The sequence below is a fragment of the Coturnix japonica genome, chromosome 3 (genome assembly GCF_054131305.1).
Source record: "Coturnix japonica strain WE chromosome 3, WE-NBRP24, whole genome shotgun sequence".
NCBI classification, from domain to species: domain Eukaryota; kingdom Metazoa; phylum Chordata; class Aves; order Galliformes; family Phasianidae; genus Coturnix; species Coturnix japonica.
The window spans coordinates 43,847,348-43,869,721 of record NC_140665.1 but is presented as its reverse complement, the minus strand read 5'-3'; the positions used below and the strand labels follow the sequence as shown (position 1 = coordinate 43,869,721).

Genomic DNA, 22,374 nt, shown 5'->3' with positions numbered 1-22,374 from the left:
ACAGGTAATGTTTGGATAAGAGTCAGTGCATAGGTCTTATCAGTTAAATTCCTAAGTGTATATACTCAGGATAGCCGTAAGTCACAGGTCTGCTATTAGGCAGAACTGCTAACTTTCAGGTTGAAAGCCTGATGTTGAATTTGTAGATAATGCAGTTGGCCATTGGCATGAACAGCCATTGACATGAACAGAACTGTATGTAAGCTCCTTTCAGTATTTGTCATGAAACCACATGTGTGCTTTTGTGCACCACTGGAAGCCTTGGGTTTAGTGTTTGGTGTAGCTTCGGTGCAGAAGCATGTGCTGGGCAGAGGTGACCTGTAACTGAACTTGCTTGGCTCCCTCAAGTGCTTTGACACATGTAAGTAGGAGATGTCATAAGCAACTCATTACCAGACCTAATTGTGTATGTACATGATTGCTTCATAATGCCTGGGAAGCTGCCACTATAGTGGCTTAAATATGATTTCTCAGCACATGTGCTTCAGTGACTCTTGTATATTTGAGCTTCAAATTGCTATCTCTTTTTATGCATTCTATAACACAGTGTAGTGGATGAGAATTAGACTGAGTCATAAAAGATGAAATGTCAGAGTGTGTGCAAGGATTGAGAAAGCTGGATAGCTTGTGGTGTAGCTGTAAGACTGTTATACGTGATGCGTAAAACCTTGCCTAGAGACACGTACTGTGCGTGGTGTCTGGAAAAAGTGATGAATAAACTTGAGCAGAGCTAAGCATGAGTAGTGATAGATTAGTGTTTTTTCAACTCTCGAAGTATAGTGATGGCTTTGCACATTGTGCCATTCGAGCTCTTGCTTTCTCTAGAGAGAAATGCCTTTGGTAGAGGAACAAGTTTGTGCCATGCATGTTTATGCTAAAATGCTAGCCACACCTAAATATGATTTCCATGGGAAGTAGTGGATCTAAGTTGCTGGTGTAAGATTAGGGATGGTCATCCTGGAGACTGTTCCCAGGCTTGTCTGCTTGTGCTGGTTGAGCCTGCTTGCCGAAGGCTCACCAAGGTCTCAGTCCCTGCAGTGTGCTCCAGCAGAGGGGTTGTTGGACAGGTATGAGTGCTTAATGAGGTACAGTTCAGTGGTTTTAAGTTACCTCCTCTCTGAGCTGAGAGGTCTAGTCATACCTTCTCAAGAAAACCAGTTGGTATGGTAGGGTATCCCTGAAGGGCAATGTCTGCTTTCTTGTAACTGCTTTATAGCTGCTGAGGAAGTGGTATTCGCCTTCCAGTAGGAACTGAAGAAGCAGGAAGTGCAGTGTGGTTGTGAGAAAGGCAGCACTGGTCTGTCAGGTGCTTTGTTTCATTTGAGGTGGTTTACCAGTACTCGCATCTGGAAGCAGCTTGTGGCTTTAACTTGGTTCATGTGCTTTGGCAGCTGCTCGCCTTGTTGAAATCTGTCAACGTGCAGTGCCAGAGCTACTCATTCACAAGGGACACCAGACTCTGAAGCTTGTATGTTTCCCCTTTTTCATGCTACTTTTGCTTCTTTCTTTTGTCAAACAGTGAAGGCTTTTTTTGGCTTTACAATTTGCTGGAAAGGGTTTTTATTTTCACTGCTTCGTTATTGCTTTGGCAGCTTGAATTGTAGAATATCACAAGTTGGAAGGGACCAGGATCAGGATGATCAGGATCATCAGGTCCAACCCATGACACTCTACAAAGGACCAAAGATGACCCACAGGCAGGCCTAGTCTGAGCACTTGCTGCTGCTGTTTACACAGCTGCTTTCAGCCAGGCCTAGAGCTGCCTCAGTGGGAGCTGCCTGCTGCAGCTGCCTTGTGCCAAGTCAAGGAGCTAGCCTGGCTCCCTCTGCTTGCTGTGCATGCCTGTTATTGTCACTGAGTTAACTCTGAGGCAGAGCAGTTCTTGGGTCTGGCTTGTGTTGTAAGTGGAGGCCAGAAATCTCCAATGGAGATGGGGAGGGAAAACAATAGGAGAATTTGTCCCAGAAGGTGAAAGTAGAGATGTATTTCAGGCCTCTAATGGTGAGACAATCTGTGGCAGATGTTATCTGTAAACAAGGCATCCTGTTATGACTTCATCAGAGATGGTTAGTTTGCAGTTTTCTTCAGAGCATGTAGTTATGAACTGTGCCAGAAATGGTCATTTCAGCGATGTTGTATGTGAGCAGGTTTCTTTCTTGCATGTATGGGACAGAGAGCTCCTCCATATCACATCGGTTGTGTGGTGGCTCCTGCTGGTACTAGGCCTGTGCTGCATGCATGTCTGCCTGCACTGTGTCCACCTGTGCAGTTCTGTCAGTGGTACACCGGTATAAAGGGCTTTTCCATCTCTTCCTTTCTGCTAAGAACAAAGTTCACATCTGTCTGCAGCTGACACTTGGGAAGTGACATACTTCTCTTCAGGTTGTGCTTGCTCCTGTGGCTCTGACTGTGGCCTAGGGCAGGCAGTGAGTCAATTGCTTGTGTCCTCATCCCTGTAACCACTTCTGTCTCATTAGAGCTGTTGCTATAACGGCTCAGTTGGGGTGAATCTGTGATGTCATTAAGTGTAAGTTGCATTGCTAGCTGGATAACTGGCCTGAACTGGTTGGGGAGGGGGGGAGGGTGATACTGCGATGTAGTCACAGGCAGGAGGTGTTTGCTGAGCAGCTGGAGGGAGCCCTTCATGTGGGTGGGCTGCAGTTGGGATGGTGGTGTGGCTGTGAACAGATTGTTTCCATTACTGAAGGTGGGAAAGATCAGTTTGTATTCATTGGAAAGCAGAGCACATGCTGCAGGGCTGCGTGTGAACCTATCTCCAGACACTGATTTAATGTCAGGAGCTTTACTTGTGAAGTAAACTGTTCAGACATTGACTGTGAATGTGTATTTTGCATCTGAGTTTAGAACAGCTGATTAGATGGTATCCAACCTGCTGTTATACTCCAGTGCATTCAGTCAGTCCAATGAATAAGCCCTGCCCCTCCTGCTTTCTTTTAAAGGAAAGGCTCTTGAGCTTCCCTGTGATAGTACTCAGAAACCACTGTAGGTGTTTGCCTGTGTGTACCATTGGGGGTGTGGTTTGGAACATGATGAAACAAGAAATCCCACATTTACTTCCCTGCATTGTTTAGAAAAAGTCCTCAGACTTTTTGTGTAGAGGTGTGAAGGAACAGAGATGCTCACTTCAGGGGCTGTTTTGTTTCTGTTCTCTTCTTGTTCCTCTTCTGTTTCTGATGTGCTGATAAACCAACTTAAAGGTATCGATTTCTTCACTTTCATAATGTGGAGCTGGAATAGCAAGAAACTAATCTCTAATAGATGATGATTCAGTTGTATGAGAAGTCAGATTCTAGTTCAGTTTGTAAATAAGTTTCTAAGTTTTAGGTTCCCAATCATTGAAAAGTGCTGAATAGCGACTCTTAATCAAACAACAATTCATCACCATAGCATTATGTTACTCCTGTAGTCTTTCAAAATCTGTCAAAAAAGAGCACTGGAGCCTTTGGGATGTTTTTCAGCAGAATATTAACTTTCCAGAGTTGTATTTGAGGAAATTGTGTTTTGATTGAGGTTTTTTTTTCCTTCCAGGAAAAAATATGGTTTAGTTTTGATCTCAGTCTTCAGAGCCCTGAAGCCAGTCAAGTTCTTCCAACTTTAGGGGGTGATCATATGTTCTTGGACAACAATCTCTTCTTGTTTTTTTTCCCCTGCACTATTGCTTAATTCCTGCATAGGCATTGTTTTTGACCTCTTCAGAAGTGCAAGAAAATGGTTCAGAGAGCTAATCAGTACGATTGTAATATGTCAGTTCTACTGCTTGTGAGGGAAGAATAATGGCAAGTATTTGTCTAGGACTGAGATATGTAGTCCTTGCATCTAATCATGCTAATAAAAAGTAATTTTTGTTAGTGTTTCAGGTATGACTTAAAACTTGACATGCTATTTTTTTTTTTGAGCCTTACAGTTCTGTAATAAGGAACAAGAATTCTTTCTGCAAATTGAAACCATTTCTTCTTGTTCTCTACTTATTCCAGCCATTAGCAGATTAAAATTAAGGCTGCTATAGTAAGAGGAAGCCAAGAACCCTATAGTCAGTAATTAAATGGAAAATAGTGTGGTATTTTACTGCCGGCACTTTGATTAGAGATGCAGTATGATGAATTTCAGGGGAGCTCTTAAGGGATTCAGAAGTCTAGAACAAAGTTGCTGAGGTGCTGCTGTCTTATCCTTAGCCAGGATTTAGGCTTCCAGAGTGAAGCAAGAGTGGGTTGTCTTCCTGGAGGATCTAGAGTATGACAGCATCGAGGCATATAGCGCCTATGAGCTAGAGATCAGAGTAGATGAACTGTAAGGGTGAAGCTTCTGATCAACTTCTAGTCTGCTGATGGCTGAGAGGAAAGCTACTTTCTTGTTAGGTTTTTTACTAACCTGTAGTGCATGTCAGATTCATTAAACCCCATATGAGCTGTAAATATCAGGAGTACCTAATAAACTGCTGTGTTGCCTTCTGATTCCCGATGTGATGAATCTGCATTAAATCCTACTGAAGTTGCCATTTCAGATAGAAAAGCTAGGGAAACTCTTACACTACAAAAATCGGTGTAATCCCCAGGGTGCATGCTCCTGCCAGAACTAGAGGAGATGTAGCTGAGCCAAGCTGATGATAGTGAATATTTACTGAGCTGAGCCTTCTTGATGGAGCTTGGATGGTGCACTGTGCCAGTAAACCAGCCTGTCTGAGGAGCTGCTGACTCCAGACCAGCCTTAGTCCTCCAGACTCAGGCTTAGTCCTAACTTAGGTGTTGCCATGTTGTATAATTAATCATTTCAGCATTGTGGGCTCAGTGACTGTGAGGAAGGAAATGTGTCCTTAGTCCTTAAACATGTCCTTGGAGCTACTATGCTACATTTTATTTCTTATGTTCTATTACTCTGATGTATTCCCCATTGTGTTTAACCAGAGGTTTATGTTCCTCTATCAGGTTTTGGTCAGCTGAATTTTTTTTTCTGATGTGGTTGTAGCCTACTAGCACAGTCCCTTTCATTGAGTCTCTCATAGATAGCTCTGTTTGCTTTCCAGCTTCTGATGTTACCGTACAGGAACTGGTCCTTTGAATATCGAGTTGCATGAAAAATGCATAAGGGTTCAGTGAAGTCCTAAGATTCATACAGTATTCAGGCTGAAATATGCAAATAATACTTCTAAGTCTAATTTTTCACTTGAAGGTTGGTCAACCTGCATCTAATGGGGGGTGGGATGTGGACTGCTGCTCTAGTCCTCTGAGACTTAGACTTGCACTACTGTTGGGTATTGCTGAAGGGCAATTGCATGCAGCCTGCCCAAGGTGTTTGACAAGTTTATCAGGCTTTCAAGGAAAAGAACTCCACCACCTGTAATCTACCTATTCAGAGCAGCCTTTGCAGGGTTCTGAGGGGAAAAAGCGATTGGTTGGGTGTTGCAAGGAAGATGAAATATGTGCTTCTCAAGTGGCTAAATTGGTTTAGCTCTTGGCGCTGGTTCAGTAACAACTGTTTCTGAAACTTAATGATCTAGAACATAAATATGAAACCTGATGTAATGGTACACTGAACTTTACAACTTGGTTGTTGCAGGGGCTGGTGTCTAGAAGACAGCAGAATAAATGTGGATACTAACTGACAGGCTTTTTTCTTTTCAGCTACACATGGGAAGCACTTGATACAGACAAACATGTGCTTTATAAAATAAACCTCTGTTTTGGTGTTGAAGAGTGTGGAACAACAAGTGCAGTCTGTGCCTATGATATTGATAAGAGAAACTACACGTCAGTAGGTAAGTAGTGTCCTTCCTTATATATAGTTCAGAGTTGTATTAGAGCAAGGCCTCATAACTGTATTTTTCCAAACTTCTTACTAATATATTAAGGATTTTTCCAAACTGTTCATAACTTTATTCTGTTGTATGTCTACTTGTGGTAGGATATACAGTGTGCATATCCTTGTTTGAGGCTTGATACTAGACACTGGAAAAGCTTAAGTACAAAATAGCCTGATGTTATATTAGCCCTTTGACAGAGTTAGGTACCTATGTCATATGCAGTCTAGAGTGCTGCTGACTTTCTGGCATGTCTTTAGGTTGTTAGATGCAGAGGAAGTTATTGATATACAGCCCTCTATTTTTCAGTTATGTTTGACAAATCTAGTGGCTGCTGTCATAATCCTGAGATATCCTTGATATTCTAAGTGTGTGTTGGACTGCTGGGTGCTGAGTTAAGTGTTAAACTGGCACATTCCTGGGCACATGCCTGTGTGTGGCGTTCTCAATTAGAAGCAGCTCGTGGTTTGAACAGTACTTGTGTACTGATTTTCATAGTTATTTTTCACTTTAGAGGTTACTTCAGCTGTGGAAACCAACAAAGAGGCTTGCTGATAGCTACTTACAACACTGTAATGTGGTAGCTTTCTGTAGAGTTTTATCTTTTCAGACCACCTCTTTGTTCCTGCAGATCTGATATGTGAATTTGATTGTGTTGACCAGTCTTGCCTTCCATTGGCATACAGCTCTTAAGAGACGCTCTGAGTCATCAGTAAAAGTGTATAAGCTTGGATTGCTGGAAGATAGTGAGAAAAAGGTTTCTCACGTGTAAGCAGACGTTATCTAGTAAGCCACTCCTTACCCTTAGCTGTAGTGATACAATCTGTGCTTTTCAAAGTAGTTGCAACTTCAAATCACTGAGTGATGAGTAAAAGCATGTCTGAACTCATGGCTTTATTATTTTTTGTAGTGCATTATATCTAAGCCTCTGAATTTTCTGGAATGACTGGTTAAATACAAAACTGCCATCTGAACTTAGATGTGTGACAGTATTTTCCACTCTGAGCAGCATGACATCTCACTAGACCATTTGACACTATTCTTTTTTCATTCATAAAATGTGTAAGAACTTTGTTTCCTTCTGAAGTGTATGTTATCTCTGAGCATTCAGTTGCAGATGCTTCACAAAATGAAGCAGGATGTGAGCTACAGTTTTAACGTGGTCTGTTTAATGGGACTGAAATGTGTCTGTCTGAGTGTAGCTTAAAAACGATTGTCATCTTCAGGGGAGGTGCTTTGAGATCTAGGGGCATGTGTAGGTGTGACTCATGTTTCCTTTTTGAAAGGAGGAGTACAGAGCTGGGTCATAACTGTGAATGGTAGCAAATATTCCACTGTATGCAAAGCTGAGTGTCTTATCACCTGACTGCTGCTGGATGGAAAAGAACTGAGCAGCGATCATAATAACTTGGTCCTGAAGAGACCAAATAGAAATGACTCTCAATGGTTAAGCCATAAACACTGCTCGAGGTTTTTTTAACCACTCTGCAATGAACTAGGGAATCAAGGCAGTACAGTTTACATTGAAATTGAGTTTTACTTTGTTTTCCCTGTCCACATTGACAGTTCTGTTCTTCATGATTTGAAACTTCCTACTGGCATCTGCCATTCATCAACATACAGCCCTTGGTTGTACTGGAACTTAAGCACCATCATACTGAGTTGAGGTCATGCTGGTAGATTACCAAGATTCTTGCTTGTCAGTAAGAGTCTCTTAATGAGAGAAGAGGAATCCAGGTCTAGATGGGTGTGGATTTCCAGTGTAGGTTTTTGGTTCAGACAACTAAGCCACATACCTGTCTTAAAGAATTCTAGCTGGTATGAGCTTGCTTCTGTGTTTAAGGCTGAGTGCAGCTTTGATTTCAGGGAATGAGGAGCAATGTACCAGTTAACAAAGTTTAAGTAGAAGACTTAATTCTAGTAAAAGCTCAATTGGATTTCTCCTTTCTTGCAGAATGGTGTTTTCACTGCAAATAGTAAATGTACTTTAAGTATTAGCTGTTACCTCTCACATAACTATAGGGACCAATATGTAGAACTTTGGTAGTGATTAGGGCTTTATGGTCTGTGACTATAGTGATACTACCCAAGGGAAGCCTTGTGGTCAGTGTTGTGTCAGTGTGACAGAATCACAGAATCACAGAATTATCAAGGTTGGAAAAGACCTAGAAGATCATCTAGTCCAACCATTACCAATACTTCCTGGCTAAATCATATTCCTCAGTGCCACATCCAAGCGTTTCTTGAACACTCCCATGGTCGGTGACTCCACCACTTCCCTGGGCAGTGGTGTGACATACCAGTGTTGGTACTGAAATACCAAAGGCTTGTCCTAGAACTTGCCCTTCAGCTTTATTAACAGACTGACTAGCAGCTTTCAAGGTGTAGGCAGAATGCATAGGTCTTGAATGTCAAAGAGGGTGGAAATGACATGGTACCATCTGGACTTGGTGTTGTATATAGGACTTGATTTCTGTTTAGTTTGATGACTGCTACAATTAAAAACAGAAACATTACATATTACCCTGGGTGGTGAAACATGCATTCTTCCAGCTGTAATAGAACTGGATGTGGAATGATAATTTCCACTTAGGTGTTCCTTTCTTATGGGCAGTTGGTTGGATGCCTTCCATGATTGTCTTTCTCCTTTGAAGGAGCTGAAAAGGCTAAGGAACAAATAAGTAAAAGTTGTTGTGGGCCTTTATTGATCTAGTACAACTTTGTAAAGTATATCTGATACTGTATTTTTTGGTAAGCAGTAGTAGCTGACTTCAGTGATGCTTAATGGAAGGACTGCATTTCTAAAGTCATGATGAAATTTGATTGATTGAAGAGGTAAAGGTTGCTCCAGAACTGGTGTTTTGAAATGACATTCATGGGAAGCTGACCGTGTGAGGAGGTGGTTTGAGACTGTTCTTCCCAGCCCTGATGATATGTGCAATGTGCAGCTGAAGAGAGTTGTGTTTAAACCTTAGCAAGTTCCTAAGCTAGATTTAAGCATTCATGGAGGAGGAAGGTGATTGTATTATCCTGACATAAGCAAGATATACTGGTTTTGCTTGTTTTTGTATATATTTTCCTGCCTTGAATATAACTTTAAGTGTGGAAACTGGAGTCAGCTAACAAAACATTGAGAACAGTGTAACATTCTCAGAATTGGGAGAAAACTAATGTGTACAGAAGTCAAAGTCCAGTCCTCAAGCAGTGCTCCTTTTGACTATAAAGTTATGTTGGCTTCTTTCCCTCTAGTCTCCTAGTGAATTAAAAACATGAATCAACATCGATGTTGGGAGCCTCAAAACTTGAAGACAATATTTTGGTAATAAGTGCTAAGACATAGGAAAGGCAGCTTCTGACAGCCTTGAGATGCCAAAGAATTGGTTCTGAACTGCAGCTGTGGTAATATGTATAACTGCAGCAAGTTCTCAGCCTGACACTAATCCTGTGCTCCATGGCTATGTGCAGGTTTACTCTATGTTACCTTTCTTCTGGGCTGACGAGTGTCCATTCTGACCTTCCCTTCAGAAGGCGGATGGTACGGAATTATGCCTGTCTTGTTGCCCTGATTATATGATGGGTGCTGTGAGTGGCTGCTTAGATGTCAGCATCTTAATGTGGCTTTCTGTAACACACCATCAATAGACAGGCCCTGCACTACTGATGAACTGTTGTATTGGTTGGCTGTCCAGTTCTCATTCTGATTGCCACCATTTCAGCTTGATGACTATAGATTTCTCTCTGCTATGTTTCAAAGTAATTGATAGCTATCAGAAACTATCACAAATATATATTTTTCCAGTCTGCAGGAGTGATTTGGATGATGGTGTTGAGGAACCTGATGGAAAGAAGCAAAAGAATATATGTTGTTAGGAAAAGCATTGTCAGCTGGTAACAGTGAAACGTTGCCCTGACTGTTTTTGCCTTTTCCTGCTCTAAATGGGGAGATAGTAGGCTGGGCAAAGGTCTATGGAGTGGCAAGTGACCTAGACACAAAGCTGCTGTCTGCAGTGATGACAGATTTGACTTTCTTTAGTGGAGGCACAAAAACAGAAAGGAGGAAGCTAGGTAATACTGACACTTTATCGTGTTCTCTATTTCAATCCAAATGTAGCAAGCAAATCTACCTGCAGAAACAGGCAGTTAGCATGCTGCATCTAAAAGGACTTGGTATTTAATGCTGATCAAAGTAGATTTGAGCAGAGTCACTTCAGTGGATTGAGCTGGTTGTTAACATGGCTTGAACTGCGCTTCTCTTTTTCCTCACCTGTGAGGTACTGGATAAAGAGGGACATGCAGCGATGTATCACTAACTCCAGCCTACATGCAGCATGTGAGCTGCACTAAAGGAGATGAGAGCTACAGGAGGGTGTGCACTGATATAGCAGGGGTATGCTGGGTTCAGCAGTAGGTAATTCCAGTACAGTGTATGCACCCAGGCACCATTTAATTCTTCATTAAGAAGATTATCTCTGATATCGTGCTGAAACTATCTATATAAAAGGCATAAGGGTTGAGAATTGGATAGAAGCTTATTGGGGGAAGGAGTGAACTGTGGTACATGAAACTAGCTCATAACAATGTTTGGTTACAAATCTCTGAGGAAGCAGAAGTGATTAGAAAAACCAAATAGGATCTTAACTTGGACCTATATTTTAAAGATCACAAGAATTGCAAGGGAAGTCTTCAGTTGTACTCTGTTGAAGACCATCTTCAAGTAGACCGGTATGGACTTGTGCTGCTTTGTGCTTGACCTTGCAATCTCTGTGAGCTTCTGTGAAGGTGTAGTACTGTGATAAATTCTGTTGGCTTTTTTTTTTTTCCCATACCCCAGGTAGCTTAACTTCGCGAGAAATTTCTAAAACTCTTGTGATATTCAACACTACAAATAAATGTTCCCAGCAAGACAGTGAGCACCAAGTTCAAAGCAACATCAACTTCCTGTGTGGGAAAACATTGGTAAGTCTAAGTCACTTACTCTTTTCTTCAGTGGAAGTAGCATGTCCTGTCCTTTTAACTTGCTTTGCCAGGAGACTTGCTGTTCTAGGGGGTGTAGTGATTACTGAGCTTCATAAGCTTAAGGAAGAAACAGTTACAGCTTAGTACTAAACTAAGGATGTGATCCAAAGCAGCTTTCAAAATACAGTCAAGTTAAAAAATAATTGCAGATCTGCAGCTCAGCTCTGATTCCCCCCGGTCTCTTCTGGTCTTCAGTATTTTCACAGGGGTTGCACTTAGTGCAGTGTGGATGAATGAGTCAACTGTATGCTGTAACAATAAGAGTTGTTGTTTCAGTGCTGGCTGTGCTGAAGCTGTGAACCTAAATTGTCAGTAATGAAGAACATGACTGACCTCTGGTGTGGGTCAGTATAGTGTTAGTTTTTTATCTGCACGTATCTGAACTTAGTGCTTGTACATCAGCTGGGCTTCAGGGAGCTCATCTGTTAATGGGTATCCACTGTAAGTGTGAGTACCAATACTTGGAAAGTGTTTGTATGCAGTTGATCTTGTGCTTTTGGAGTTGCTGCTAACAAACATTTAGCTGATACCACAGCTTGATTTTCTGTACAGATCATGATCAGTGTGTGTATTTGAGTATCTGGTTAATGCTTATTAAGGCTGCTCTTGTGGGGCACAGTGAACACTATTGCACTCCCTCTCTTGGAAACGTAGCCAGTTGAAACGGTGCTGTGCAGCAGAGAGGTTTAAATGCTTCTTGTGCTGTTCTAGCAGGTGATTCTTAAAAACAAAAAACTCTTATCAGCTCCACCTGTAACACCACATTGTAACTGCCTGCAAACTTCTAGTTAGCATAGTTTGGACACTTACTCTCCATGTGATCTAGCACAAGGTTTTTGTCACAAGATCTGGAACAGCTGTCTCCAAGGTTAAATGGTGGGGGCAATCTGTGTAAATAGGCTGAAGTGTTTCTAGCTGGAGTGATGAAGTAACAGTGGCAGGGAGGGAGAAGAAATGTTATTGTCTTTCTGTAAAGCAGTCATTCAGTTGAGCCTCCAGCCCTGAACCATGGTAGAACTCTTGACTCAAAATAGGTGCAGATGTGTTTAACGTGAGCTTATAAATAGTGGACATCAGTTGTATCCTTTCTGCATAGCTGAGAAATTTGCTAAATGGCCTTCTCCATGGGAAGAAAGATAAAGAAATGGTAAACTATACATTGCCCTGCTGTTCATTTCTTTATACACGCTTATTTTGGTGTTTTCATTTTTAGTAGTTGTGACTGGTGCTCCTGCCAATAGCATTTGGCATAGTGGGTACTTCTGCAAGATACAGTACAATTACTGCGTGTTTGGATTGGCACGTGTTAATTTGAGAGCTTACATATGCAGAGTGAGAAGGATTTTGGCAGTCTGTGTTTTGTTGTGTTTACCAACAAAACTGGTGTAAACACAACCAAATGATCTTGCTGTTAACAAGGAAGTGTGACTTTGGTCTGCGACATATCGTATTCTTAGTTTTTAATGCAGACTGTGTATACATGTGTGCACATATATAAAACTGAATTTTTTTTTTCAAGTAATTAACTTTTTTCTCCTTTAAATAGGGTACCCCTGAATTTGTAACTGCAACAGAGTGTGTACACTATTTTGAGTGGAGAACCTTCGTTGCTTGCAAGAAAAACTTGTTTAAACCTGTGAAAGAGGTAATCTATGTACTATACAGAAGTTACTTTTCATACATCTGGTGATTTTACTTTACCATCTTTAGACCAAACTTCTTCATAGGCATATAAAACAGCTGTTGGAGGTTGGTGGAGTTGAGGATTTTAAGTAGCTCTTTGACCTTCTTTATTACCTCTGTGGCTTATAGTAAAGTCCTGTAAAAGCTGGAGCAGAACATTAACTTTGGATGCTTTGTTTCAGCCAGCATATCTAGCTTTACATCTGTCTGAAAAGTAGTTCAACTTCCAGAAATAAAAGCCTTTCCCATTTATTGAAGTAGTTCTATAAATGCCTGCTTGTAAATTCTCTACTTCATTAGCACGAATTGCACACAACTTTTTTCTTTTAGGTGCCTTGTTATGTATTTGATGAAGATATGAAGAAACATGACTTGAGTCCTCTCATCAGAGTTCCGGGACACTATTTGGTGGATGATTCTGATGATGATTCCTTGTTTATAAACGTCTGCAGAGACATAGGTGTGAACATCTGCTTATTTTACCTGTCAGTTCTTGTTTTTCCTAGCAGTATGGTAGTGCTCCAGCTGAGGCTTTCCTGTGACTAAATACTAGTGTTCTAGGAGCTGTGCTTCTGTTTCAGAACTATTTCTGATGATTCAAAGGCTGCTTTCTGTGAAGCTACATCTTGCAATCCTTAACTATTGAGCTGTTCAGAGATACTCCCCCTAGGGTGGGGACTATTAGAGGCATTTACTTAAGCTCTTCCACTGGAGCCAGTCTTGCAGCTGCTTCTGTTTGCTGCCAGATAAGACACAGATAGTTTGCAATTCTTGTGATCTGAATTTATTACTTGCTTTGGGCTCCTGTTAAGCTGCTGCTTTGTTTCAAGTGAATAGCCTGTGAGGCATCTAAAATCTTGTTGAGGTGATTTGGTAAGTTGTGGTGACTAGTTAGCATTTTCATGTCAATTGAGAGTTACATGTGTAAGAACTTAAACAGTAAAAACGTTCCTTTGAATCTTGCTAGAAATGCTAGTTTAGTTGTATACTTGCACTGATTTTTTTTCTTAATTTCTTGATGTAATCTGTTTTAAAAGCATCTTTAGAAAGAGGTAAAATAGTGAGCCTGCAGATAGAATGGCAAAGTGCTCCGCAGAGCTGAGCCTAGACACTGAAACTCATTTTCTGTGTTCTGTAACAGGAAGATCAAGTGGAGAAACCATAAACTGCCCTGCTGGCAGCGCAGCGTGCTTGATTCATGAAGGTCGTGCATATGATGTTGGTCGTCCGCAGGATCAGCTGAAACGTCATGACAAAGACAGGTGATTGATTTAGCTGATGATACTTCTGTGAACCAGTCAGTCATCTGGGCACAATAAAGTGTTAACTTTCAGAAGACTCATGTTGTCATTGATGCAAGTTCAGTTTTGAGGTGTTGACAGAGACTACTTTTTCAAATACTGGGAGGATAGTCTTTTTGTAGGCATTCCATTATACTGTCATAGTAGAACAGATTTCTTTCTTCATTTTCACTTTCCTCTTTACAAAATCGTGTTGTTCAGAGAAGCAGAGAGAAACTAGTGTTCTATATCTCCAAGCAGAGGAATGAGTTTTAACTCTATCTGCTTATTGTATGAGTCTGAAGGGTGACTGTACTTGACTTGTGAATAGTAGGAACTTCTATTGATACTGACTCTGTTGTTGCATTTTATAAGTGTAGCTAAAAATAAAATAAAATGAGAATAATCTCATGTTATTTTTGAGATCTAACATGGTCATATCTGAGCCTAACCAAACAGGCAAGAGTTTATACAAAAGAGACTAAAGTCTCTAGTCTCAGTGATATGGCTCTTCATTTCATTTTTTTGAGGGAGAAGTCATTGTGTGCCCTGAATCAAACTAGGATGGCCTGGAAAAGGAGTAACATGATTGGGTATATCTGTATCCTGCGATGTAGAGAAGCCAGTTGGAGGTGCAGCTAAGCCGAAGCCAGTTAGTTGCTCCTCCTAAAGTAGTTTTCTGCCTGTTAGATTGCATGGATCATCTGCACTTGCTTGGGAAGTTGTATGAATTTCCTTATTTTCTTGGCCAAGTCAACTTCCCATTTATCCTTTTCTGTTAGTTGTTGTGCTTCCTTGTCCTATTCCCACCTTGTCTGATCCATCCCAGTTGTCTTGCTGCTGTCAACAAGATAAGGAGTTTGTCTCACTCTCAGTTCTGGGAGTTGGATGGAAAGTAATTCTAAATATGGAGTTAGCAACATGGCAAAGCATTATTACTATATTTTACTTACAAATGGCAGAGCTGTTTATTGCATCTGCTTTCCAGCAGGCTGATATTTACAGAAGTAGCCTTACTTTCAGACAAGTTCCTGCTACTGTGTGCTCCTTGCATTGTAACTTGCAGTCTTAGCAGGTGTACAGAAAAATACTATGTTAAATAATTGCTGGGACTCTTAGTTACTTACTGAACTCTAAGATGAAAGAAGCAAGGGCATCTATAAAAGTAACTTTCAGAAGTGGGCCTGTTTTGATGTATTCTGGAAAGGATAGATATTATTCCAAGAACGTTCTTTTATGTAGCATCTTGTTTTTTCGTTTTGCCTTTTCCTTTTTCTAGACTGATACTGAGTTATGAGAGAACATATGATGATGAAAAGCTGGATTTCTGCTTAGGCCATAACCCAGCAGTAACAATCACTTTTGTTTGCCCATCTAAGAGAGGAGAAGAGGTAACTTTTCTTTTTCTAGTTTGTGTTAAATGGTTGTTCTCGAACTCCTGTTGTGCATTATCTTTTACTGAGAGCTAAAGGGAACAGAAAATTCTTCAGTTTTGCAGCTTGTGAAGAGTGTAGGAAACTCAAAAGAAAATACTCCACAGAAAAACTGTCTTATGGAACTTCAAACAAGAACTTGAGTAAAACTTTCTCAGGAATGTGTTCTTTGTGTTTTGATGTATTTAGCTGTCCTATTCTGGGCTAATTTTTTTTTTAAGAAGTGTTAATCCTTGGCACAGAGGCCGGCTTGGCTAATGAGGGTGTTTTCATTGTCAGTAGTAGTGTACTGCCATAACTGATACATTGCTTAACTTTATAATTACATTGTTAGAGGTGATGCCAGGCAATTTCAGCTACCTACACCTCTTTAATTGGACCAGAGTTGATATTGTTAGCACTCTGCTGCTTCATGTTGTGATGCTTTTGGTTATAGGCTTAGAAAAGAGGACCTCTTGCCTGGCTAACTTTAAATTCAGTGTTTTTATCCCTCATGACCTAGATGGGTACCATGTATCATCCTTGTGACTGAAGAAACAGACCACAGAGGTTTCTCTACTGTTGCTTTGTAATACCTCAGCATAGCTATGCACATGCAGTATGGGTAGTATTATTGGCATCTGTGCCTGTAACTTTTCTCATGATTACCTGTGTATCTGCCTGTTCTCATTTCATGAATCAGAGAGCTTTTGAATGTTTCACTTCTGCAAGGAGAGGTACAAAAATATTTCACTACCTGACATCTGATAAGTGTTGGCTAAAGAATTCTGATATGCTTTTAATGTTCCTCTAATCAGGATAAAAGTTGTTATAGTAGTCCAGTATCTTAAAGCTGCTTTGCCTTTAAAGGAGTGATCGATCTCTGTTCGTGTCTTCAAGGAATCCCCTTAGACAAATACAATCAAAGCTGTTGTCAGCGGTTGTGTCTCTATATTCTCTACTTGCCAATATGTTCAGGAAAAGAGCTTTTTTAGTTATACCATTACTTCTAATCCTCCGCTAATGCCTGATGCTTTGCCTCTGTTTAGGCTTTCAGTAGTTTGTCACATAATCAATAAGAGCCATTTTATTGTTCTCAACACCAGGGAGGTCAGAGACAGCATTTGCAGATCTTAAGTGATTTATGATGAAACTTGTCATTACTGGTCTTAAGTGAATATAGTGCCATCAATATATCTCTAGACTTGTAATTGCAGCTTTGATCCTTTCTGTATCAGAGCGCAGGTCCCAAACTCACAGCAAAAACAAATTGCCGGTATGAAGTTGAGTGGGTTACTGAATATGCCTGTCACAGGGATTACCTGGAAAGTAAGAGCTGTCTTCTGACTAATGAGCAGCATGATGTCTCCATTGACTTGAGACCACTTACTCTATCTCCAGGTAAACTTACTATTCTTATTTTCAGTATGTGGTGCTACTAATTGGTTTTCTGGTTTGATGTGTAGAGTTAAGGAAAAATATCCTTTCTAGATACATGGGTCATATCTGACTAGTATTTTTTTTTTAAATGTCTGTTTTACTGGAACGTTTTTCCTTTTTTTCCTTAATTATTTAGGTTATGTTACACCATATTTAGCCAAAGATGACAAAGAGGAGTATTACTATTACTTGAATGTATGTGGGAAAACTGGTGCAGGTAACTGTGAGGACAGCACAGGATATGCTTCAGCCTGCCAAGTAAAACCTTCGAATAGCCAGAGAAAGGTGACAGGAAGATTTGAGAACCAGACCCTAAGGTGTGTAAAGAATTCTTGTCAGTGTCTTTAGCCCTGTTGAGTTGTCTGAATGACTGATCTTTGTTTCATACTTTGGTGCCCTTATTTGTCATATAAGAAATATTGGATACAGAACGCAAGTATTTTTGCTCGCTGTTGTATAGGAAAACATTAGTGGTATATTGCCAAGATGGGGAGGGAACTTTACTGACTTCATCAGAGCTGCAGGAAGCTGTTGTGCTTTTTCTTGCCCTCCTCAAGTTTTGCATGCAGTGTGACATCAGGGTTCGATGTTTAGAAGTTGTTGTGAACAAGAGAGCATCTCTAGCTCATTTGCAGGAGCATGCATTAATTGTACTCAAGACTACTGGAATCTAGAATTTAGCATGTTTTTCTTTTTTTAAGAACCTCAGGGTTCCCAAGTGTCATGCTGAAATAATAACAAAGCAGAAGTAATTCATGTAGGTATAATCTTCTGTTCTGTCTCTATGCATGTGGCAGACTTGTGGGAGCTATTGTCTAGAGTAGGATTTCTTTCGCCTGCAAAAATGCCATGAAATAAACTAATATGAAGAAACATTCCACTGAAGCTGGGTTAGCTTCAGAGCATTTTTGAAACTGTATGCAAACCTCACAAAAAGTAGATAGAAAAGTCTGATTTGAAGCCTTTGTTGCAGTAGGGATATAGGAATACCAATATTAGCATTGAAGAGCCATCTGTATTCCTCGAGTGATATGTTTTAAGTGTTTAAAAAAAAAGTGGTTTCTGTTGCATGCAGAACAGTGTAATTGTGTCTGATCCCATGTTTCTATCTAAAACTGACTTTTCACTCAGATATTCTGATGGAGATCTCACTTTAATTTATCCAAATGGAGATGCTTGTAGTTCCGGCTTTCAGAGAATGACTGTCATAAACTTTGAGTGCAATGAAACAGCAGGTGAGTGTAATGAGCTGTGATCACTCTGCTCTGAGTTTGACTTATGTGCTTGCTAGTCGATCTGATGTTAAAAGGAATGCTTACTTTGCGCTACAGTTAATGCAAAAAAATACTGTTAAAGTAAGCACTAAATGATGTGTGTCAGGATTGTTTTGTGCTGTGCAGTGGCTCTGATTTAATTTGAACTCGGAGGTCAAGAATGTTAAATCAGGAAAGGGCCTGGTTTCTTAACCAACAGTTTATAGAAAAAAAAAATAACAAACTAGCAAACTCTTGTTGCACAGGAACTGTGTTTTTTGTATCCTTGCTAATTCTCAAATGTTGTTGCTTTTCTCCTCTTTCCCCCACTGGGAAGCTTACCTCTGTTTATCTGTTATCAATATTAAGGTAATGAAGGTAGAGGAACTCCTGTGTTTACTGGTGAAGTGGACTGCACCTATTTTTTCACTTGGTATACCAAGTATGCATGTGTTAAAGAGAGAGAAGATCTTCTTTGCAGAGTTGCTGATAAGAAAAAGCACTATGATTTGTCACCTCTGGTCCGCAGTTCAGGTATGGCAGTGAAAACTAGCTTTCAGTTGCTTCTGTTCTGAATTGATATGCCATGTGTCATTGCAATTCCTTAGTTGAACAGTAATCAAATTTCACTTTTCTTCATGTTTTTCTGGGATTCTGGCATTCAATTCCTTCTTAAATTAAGTAAGCACCTTAGGAGAGCAAATATACGTTTAAAGACAATTGGGATGGGTGACTTTTTTTCTTCATGATAAAAGGCATTTTGGGGTGCAGAGGATGGAAAGATTAAACTAAATTACATGTTGTATGAGAGATTGGTAATCACAGCGTGAACCACTGATTAATCAGCTGAGGCAAGTGTGGGGTCAGCTGCGGGAGCACAGGTGAAAGTTATGTAGCTGTGCTCCCGGGAGGGGTGGAGCTCGACTCCACCTCCTCTGAGACCTCATTTAAGGTCTGACCCTCACTGAGGCAGCATCTCTTGGAGATTGCTTGCTAGTGAAGATTGCCTCAGCTCCTAGCGTCATCACTGGTGAGTTCCCCTTTTTCCTTATACCTTCTATACTTCTACTACCATCCTTGTAGTTACCATTCTTGTTAACACCTGTATAGTTACCACCAATACACATGTTCATAATGATTGTATTTCAGAATCAGAATCAGCCCAGAACTGGGAAGCTGTGGACAGTAATCTTTCAGAGGAAGGGCGGAAGCGTTATTATATCAATGTCTGCCATAAAGTGCTGAAGAGAGGAGGAGCTTCCAGCTGCCCAGATGATGCTGCTATTTGCTCTGTAGGTGAGTCCTTTTCTTCTTGTCTGTGAGACACTGAAGGTTTTGCAAATCCTCTGTAAACTGAAAGCAGCTGCACTGAGTGTTTCCAGTTACTTGAGGAAAAAAGTTGGGAGCGTTATTTCCATTGTGCTCCCAAAGACTGTAGGAAACATGATATCAGTAGGCTTTTCTGTAACTAAGGAATGATATTGCACTCTTCCATGATTTGTAGTATAGTTTTGGGAAAGTAAAATGAAAAGAAAAACCAAAAACCCATAGCCTAATACTTTATTTTTATATTTGTCTAGATAATGTTTTCTTCATGGTATAAAATGCTTTTTTGGGGGAAAAAATGACTTTCTTGTCTTTGTAGATAATGAAAAAAAAAGCAAAAATCTTGGAACATTTGTTTCTGCACCTAAGAAGGTTGGAGAAAACATTCAACTTACCTATTCAAATGGAGATAGCTGTGGCGTTAACAAAAAAATCAAAACTATCATCACTCTTATATGCAGACCAGGTAAGGTCTTTGATCTAGTTAAAAACTGCAGGTCAGCTCCTGTTCCTAGGAATGAGTACTGTCTTAGTGTATGTCTCTAATTTTCTTGTATACGAAAGTTGAAGAAATGTGCTTTGTGTGCTAGGATAATAATAACGTAACTGCATTTATGTTATGTTTTATCTAAGTAGTCTTTAAAGACTTTTTAGCAGTCTTTTAAGCTGAGATTGTCTCAAACAAAATGTGAGTTTAAGTGGTTAAAGGAAGCACCTGGAAGCCATAGCAAAAGGCATTTTCTATTTCCAGATTGTCTTGGTGAAAGACTTATTCTGAAATGCAATTGTATACTTTAACAGTCTTTTCCAATAAATGTATTTTGTTTCTAAATTGCTTGCAGTGTACAAAATACTGAAGGATTTGCTTTTTAATATTTTTAACTATTGTTCCCTCCTTATAATAGCCCATGAGGGAAATAGGAATCTTATGTTTTTGTACCTCAGCCTGAGGAAGATAACTTTTCCAGGTGTGCTGGTCATCAGGTCATGTGCTAGTTCCTGATAAAGCTATTGCTTTGTAGCAAAGCTCCAGGTTTGCAAGTAAAAGGAAACTTCCTCTGGAAGTGTGAGATATACTGCTCAGTCTGTTACTGAGTACCATCTTCTACCCCATGGCTAAGCTCGAGGAGGAGCTGGGTGCAAGGAACTTGTCTATAAGGCATTTTTGATTCTGTGTGGTCCTTGTTTTTAGATGAGAGGTACTTTTAACTGTTAACTCCAGTTTGATGTTGGGAAGGAGTCTACTGCTAGCCTTGAATTTGTAGTTATTCTGTCAAATGACTGTACTGACTATACTGTATGCAGTTTAATACATTGCTCTTATGATACCAGGTGATCTAGAAAGTGCTCCAATCTTGATGTCTGAGGGGGTATGTTCATATACTTTTGACTGGTATACTGCTGCTGCATGTGTCCTGTCTAAAACAGAAGGAGATAACTGTCAAGTCTCTGATCCTCAGGCAGGTAGGTGAAGTATCTGCATGTTGGCTACATTTATAGATCTTGAGGAAAGAAATTGTTAAGGTGCTTAGTCATTGTGCTTTGCAAAACTGAAGTGAGTTCAGTGCAAGCCTAAGTACCTTTAGCACTTCAGCACAGCTGTTTTAATTGCATGTGTATGGAAAGTGAGAGCAGCATGAGCATTAATACTCTGCCAGTGTGTTTGGGAGAATGGGTGTTACTTGACTGTAGTAATATTTTGTGTAGGAAACGTGCTTTATATTTGAACTTGTGCCTTTCTGGAACAATTACATGAAAGGAGACCTGTTTATGGGGATCACATCTGTATGTAACAACTAGCTGTGTAACCAGTGGAACTGAGATCTGACAGATGGCAAGAAAAAGTGGAACTCATAGCTTTTCTTTTGTGTTAGGCTTCTCTTTTGATTTATCACCACTGACCAAGAAAAATGGGTACTACACAGTTAGCACTGCAGAATATTTGTTCCACATAAATATCTGTGGCAGTGTGCCTGATGAATTGTGTCACACACAATCAGCCGCGTGCCAGGTAACAAAAGGGTGAGTAACTAATTCTCTTGCCTGTAATAGATTTCCTGTTGTGTTATGCGTTGTCTGTGTAACAGCAATTTGCATTTCAAATTGCTATTGCACTACTAGAATTCAGGGAATTTGCATATAAAACATGTAAAATAGCATGTGGTAGAACAGTAGTTAGGCTGCCAGCTATTTCAAGTAAAGTGCAAATATGATTTTGCTTGCATTTAGCTTTTGAGACTGAGAGTGTTCATTGCTCCTTCAGGTGTATGGTGCTTTTTTTGGTGTGGTCTTATGGGAAGCCAGGAGTTGGACTCAATGATCCTTGTGGGACCCTTCCAATTTAGGATATTCTATATAGAATTCACTGCAGGCACTAAAACTGCACTTCATGGGAAGATAGTTAGGCTAAGTCTGACAGAGCTAGCATTAAGTTAAAGAAAGCCTCCTAGACCAAACTTGGACTTGAGCTAAGGGCATGTGAGTCTTGTTGTCATCCATAAGTGGGAAGACTTGCTGTTGTGCAGTCCTAGATCTTCTGTCCTCAGGTAACTGCATGGATCCAAACTGAGCTTAGTATTTAAAATACATAGTTTGAAAAATATGAATTTTTCTGTCACTATAAAGAATGCAAGGATTAGCGTGTTCAGTATCTAATTAAGGTATGATTCCCTCTCCAAGGGTCACCTATTCATGTTTTAAGTTTCCTTCTGGTGGAAAGCATCATCCTAGCATGCTTTGTCTAATCACCGTTACTTAATCCTTTTGCCTTATTATCGAATCTTCTATAAACATACCTATGTGCCTGTTGATTAGAATACTTCTCTTTAGCTTTGAATTTGGTTCAGTCTCAAAGCCTGTGCTTTTTTTTCTTTTTTAGAAAGGATCAGTTTTGGAGTCTTGGACTACCTAATTCCAGACTTTCCTATTATGATGGTCTGATTCAGTTGACCTACAAAAATGGTACTGCTTATAACAATGAGAAGAAAACACAGCGATCTACCCTTATAACTTTCCTGTGTGATCGTCAGGCTGGAGTAGGTCAGCCTGAATATCAGGTGAGAAGTCATGTATAAAAAAGGGAAGTTTTTGTCTGTGGATTTTGATAATAATCACTGTTAGGCATTGCAGCGGAGGTTTGTGGGTGGAGA

General features: G+C 40.2%; 1 protein-coding gene across 1 annotated transcript in view; it reads left to right on the top strand.

Moving 5' to 3' along the window:
* IGF2R (insulin like growth factor 2 receptor) overlaps positions 1 to 22,374 on the top strand; it is a 51,302-nt gene that overhangs the window by 1,908 nt on the left and 27,020 nt on the right. Inside the window, exons 2-16 of the mRNA XM_015858058.3 lie at positions 5,640 to 5,773; positions 10,647 to 10,771; positions 12,378 to 12,476; positions 12,845 to 12,974; positions 13,656 to 13,776; positions 15,074 to 15,185; positions 16,445 to 16,607; positions 16,783 to 16,963; positions 17,778 to 17,881; positions 18,269 to 18,433; positions 19,049 to 19,195; positions 19,545 to 19,691; positions 20,558 to 20,689; positions 21,100 to 21,247; positions 22,104 to 22,281. Of these exons, the coding sequence (XP_015713544.2) occupies positions 5,640 to 5,773; positions 10,647 to 10,771; positions 12,378 to 12,476; positions 12,845 to 12,974; positions 13,656 to 13,776; positions 15,074 to 15,185; positions 16,445 to 16,607; positions 16,783 to 16,963; positions 17,778 to 17,881; positions 18,269 to 18,433; positions 19,049 to 19,195; positions 19,545 to 19,691; positions 20,558 to 20,689; positions 21,100 to 21,247; positions 22,104 to 22,281 (2,086 nt within the window). The remainder of the gene's footprint in view (positions 1 to 5,639; positions 5,774 to 10,646; positions 10,772 to 12,377; positions 12,477 to 12,844; positions 12,975 to 13,655; positions 13,777 to 15,073; positions 15,186 to 16,444; positions 16,608 to 16,782; positions 16,964 to 17,777; positions 17,882 to 18,268; positions 18,434 to 19,048; positions 19,196 to 19,544; positions 19,692 to 20,557; positions 20,690 to 21,099; positions 21,248 to 22,103; positions 22,282 to 22,374) is intronic.